General features: G+C 42.6%; 1 protein-coding gene across 1 annotated transcript; it reads right to left on the minus strand.

Annotated features, from left to right (window-relative positions):
* Positions 1 to 348: 348 nt before the first annotated feature.
* LOC147325735 (uncharacterized) lies at positions 349 to 2422 on the minus strand. The gene is made up of 3 exons (XM_086300388.1): positions 1920 to 2422; positions 1381 to 1495; positions 349 to 1173 (listed from the first exon to the last, which is right to left on the minus strand). The coding sequence occupies exons 1-3, from the start codon at positions 2075 to 2077 to the stop codon at positions 646 to 648; spliced, it is 801 nt and encodes a 266-aa protein (XP_086156514.1). The 5' UTR covers positions 2078 to 2422; the 3' UTR covers positions 349 to 645.
* Between the last annotated feature and the right edge of the window lie 1007 nt (positions 2423 to 3429).

The raw sequence follows: 3429 nt of genomic DNA on the forward strand, positions 1-3429 counted from the left end.
TGTAGCCACAGCCACCCTGGGGCACACTGACAGAGGCGAGGCTGCCGGACACTGGCGCCACCGGGCCCTCTGACCACCACCAGTAGGCAACGGGTGAAGTGTCTTGCCCAAGGACACAACGAACCGAGACTGTCCAAGCCGGGGCTCGAACCAGCAACCTTCCGATTACAAGGCGAACTCCCAACTCTTGAGCCACGATCGTCCCATCCCATTACTTTGAAAGTGCAGTCACCTTTATAGCAAAATGCTTAAAACTTGGTAAAGAGCTGTATTTCTTTCAAATAGACACATTTATATAGATGCATTGAGGCAGTGGCGGCTCCTGAAAAAAATCTCAGGGGGGGCAATTTTTATGATATCGACTAAAATGACCCATTTAATGAGTACATCAAACAACACAATTTTAATTTAAATTTAAAATGAACAACCATATTCTGGCCATTTGTATAGATTTGTAAAAATGAACAACCATATTCTGGCCATTTGTATAGATTTGTAAAAATGAACATGAACAGATTTTTTTTTTTTTTTTTGAATGAATGAAAAATAACTATTGAAAACAACAACTGTAAACTGATTGGGGGGGTGGGCTAAAGAGAGAAAGAGAGAGGGATGGAGAAAGAGAGTAAATATGGTTAAGGGTTCTTATTTGTACAAGAACTTTGCTCGTCTGTCTTTCTGAGTGGCAAATTTCTCGATGACCCTGGTGTTGAAATCAGGAAGTTCTTGTGTGAGTTTTTTCTCTATGGACAGCATAGCCAGAGCGTTGAGCCGATCCTGAGCCATATTGTTTCTCAGGAAAGTTTTTATCCTCTTTAAAGTAGAGAAACACCTCTCCGATTCTGATGTTGTCATTGGTGTGGTGATGAGGATGTTAAGAAGACTTACAGTTTCGGTGAATGTGTCTTGAAGGTTGTTTTCCATCAGAACCTGATAGAGCGCCAGCGCACCACTACAACTCTGAAACTCCTCGTTGTCGTAGATCAGGGACAGTTCTGTTTTAAGTCTGGCTTTGTCCAATGAGGGATAGGCTTCCACTGTGGTTTGTAGTGCTGCATCTGGAAAATTTTTGCTGTGTTGTTGGAACAAGTCTCCTTGCAACAGAGTGGCGCTGACAAGGTGCTTGGTGAAAGAAAACCTCTCCTTGGCATGGCTCATAATGGTGTCGCACACCTATCCAATAATATATAATTGGTAAGAGTTAGATTCAGTGGTAAGACTTTGGCACATGTCTCATGTTAATCATTATTCTGAAAAAAAAAATCTGTCCATAACAAAACAAAACAGTCATGACCACTATATCAAATGACATCTGACAGCATCGTCATTAGATTTTATCTGATGATCCGATTTAAATCAGACCAAGCAGCTAGTGCTTACCTCCAGTGCCAAATGGTGTTGCCTGTCTTCCCCCAATGTTCTCCGTCTCTTTGTGGGTGGGTCTTGAACAGGTCCCCTGTACTCCTCATCCACAACCAGATTAGGAAGTGCCTCCCTGATCCAATACATAAGTTTCATTAATGGCTTCTGAAAACTGAATAGGGATATATTAACCAAACACAAACCAAACAAAGGTTGTGTTCTAATTACCGGGAATTACCGGATTTAATTAATAACCGGACCTGGTTTAATGGCTGGGGGAAAACCAGTGCAAGTAAATAAAGGCCCTGGCCATAATTTCAGGAAATAGCCTATGGTATAGGCTACATCAAATCATTACTGGGAATATACTTCATCAAATATACTTAATCAAATATTTTTCATAAAATTACTTCAAAGGCTGATATAAATCAAAATTATCTGAATTCCATTAAACATTTAAGTCACAGAACACAGAATATATGCAGAGAATTTGATAGAATCTATGCATAGATAATTAACATTTATTCTAGGTTACATATTTATGCTTTTATGCCTACCTGATAGCCTGCATGCGGCTGATGAATGTCTGGGTGATCCCTGCGATGGTGACAGAATCGATGTTTCTCTTCTGTAGGTGGTTATACAGCATGTCTACATGTGGCATTATCTTGTGAAACAAGGCCAGGAAAAAACAGAAAGCTTCGTCTTCCAGCATTCTCACGAAACCACCGGCATCTCTCTTTGTAGGGGCATCAAATCCTTCACTGTTACGGATGGTCTGAAAACACCTCACCAGATCGTCTTTATGTTCATACACTGTATTCACAGCACGACTGTTGAAGTTCCAACGGGTTGCCGATGCACTTGGAAGTCGGTGCGCCACCACCTCGTCAAGCACTGCAGTCCTCTTGCTCGATTTAGTAAAAAAAAGAAGCGAATCCTGCTATGTCGGAAAAAAAGTGACTGATTTGAGGGATGTGGGAGGTTGCTTGTTGCATTACCAGGTTTAACTGATGGGCATAACAATGTACGTAGTGAGCGTTAGCATAAATGCCCTGTATCTTACGCTGCACTCCTCCAGTGGTACCCCTCATTACAGCGGCCCCATCGTAGGCCTGGGCGATCAACTTTCTCTCTTGTCCCTGGGGGAGGATGAAGCGCAGCCTCTCCGATAAGGCACTGGCTATTGCATCTGCACAAGCATTGGGTAGCTTGATGAATTCAAAAAAACGCTCTTGAATACGGTTTCGTTGGTCAATGTATCTTAGCACCATGACTAACTGACAGTGTGTAGAAATGTCAGTGGTTTCATCAGCTTGAATGGCTAAAAACTTCGCTGCCTTTACTTCTTCCACGATCCTTTCTCTCAGAACTGCCAACATGCAATCCAGGATCTCGTTCTGGACTGTTTTCGAGGTGCCTTTAAATACAGTAGCATTTTCAAGGTGTTGCCTCAAGTCGTGATCAATTGATGCCATCAAGTCGACTAAACCTCTAAAAATCCCTGGATTGTCTGAGGAATCACTTTCATCATGTCCCCGCATTGCTAGCTCAAAAGCACCACAAAACTTAATACAATCGATGATTTTAGATAAAATATGACGGTTTTTATCTACCTCTTCGTTGTGCCTTCTTAAAGCAATCCGATGTCCATCATCTAGCTGCGCCGCTATGCTAGTTTTCCCTAGCACAGCTAGCTTTACACTGTTGTCCATATGAACTCGTGAGCTTTCATGTTTCTTGATTCGTTCGGAGAGGTGCTTTAAGTCGGTTTGTCCAGATTGTGTCCACGTCAAATCACACTTGTCACTTTTGAACAGTATGCACGGGAAACAAAAAAGTGCATTAGCTGTTCCACAGCCTGTCAGCCACGACTTGCGCTGGAACCAACTCCGACAAAAAGTCCTGTTGTATGCTTTTGACTTCTCCTTCGTTGCCTGGGTTAGTTGAATTTCGGGCTTGTCAGGTCCCAACTCTTTAACTTGCAGTTTTTCTGCCATTGTCCTTCTGGCAAAAGGGTAGGTTAGAAGCGATCTAACCGAATTTGGGGGAGGCTGTGCCTCAACC

Source organism: Aulonocara sp. 'chitande type north' Nkhata Bay, linkage group LG7, assembly GCF_057382095.1.
Source record: "Aulonocara sp. 'chitande type north' Nkhata Bay isolate Kocher_YH1m ecotype deep benthic linkage group LG7, A_spYH_male_GT1.1, whole genome shotgun sequence".
NCBI lineage: Eukaryota > Metazoa > Chordata > Actinopteri > Cichliformes > Cichlidae > Aulonocara > Aulonocara sp. 'chitande type north' Nkhata Bay.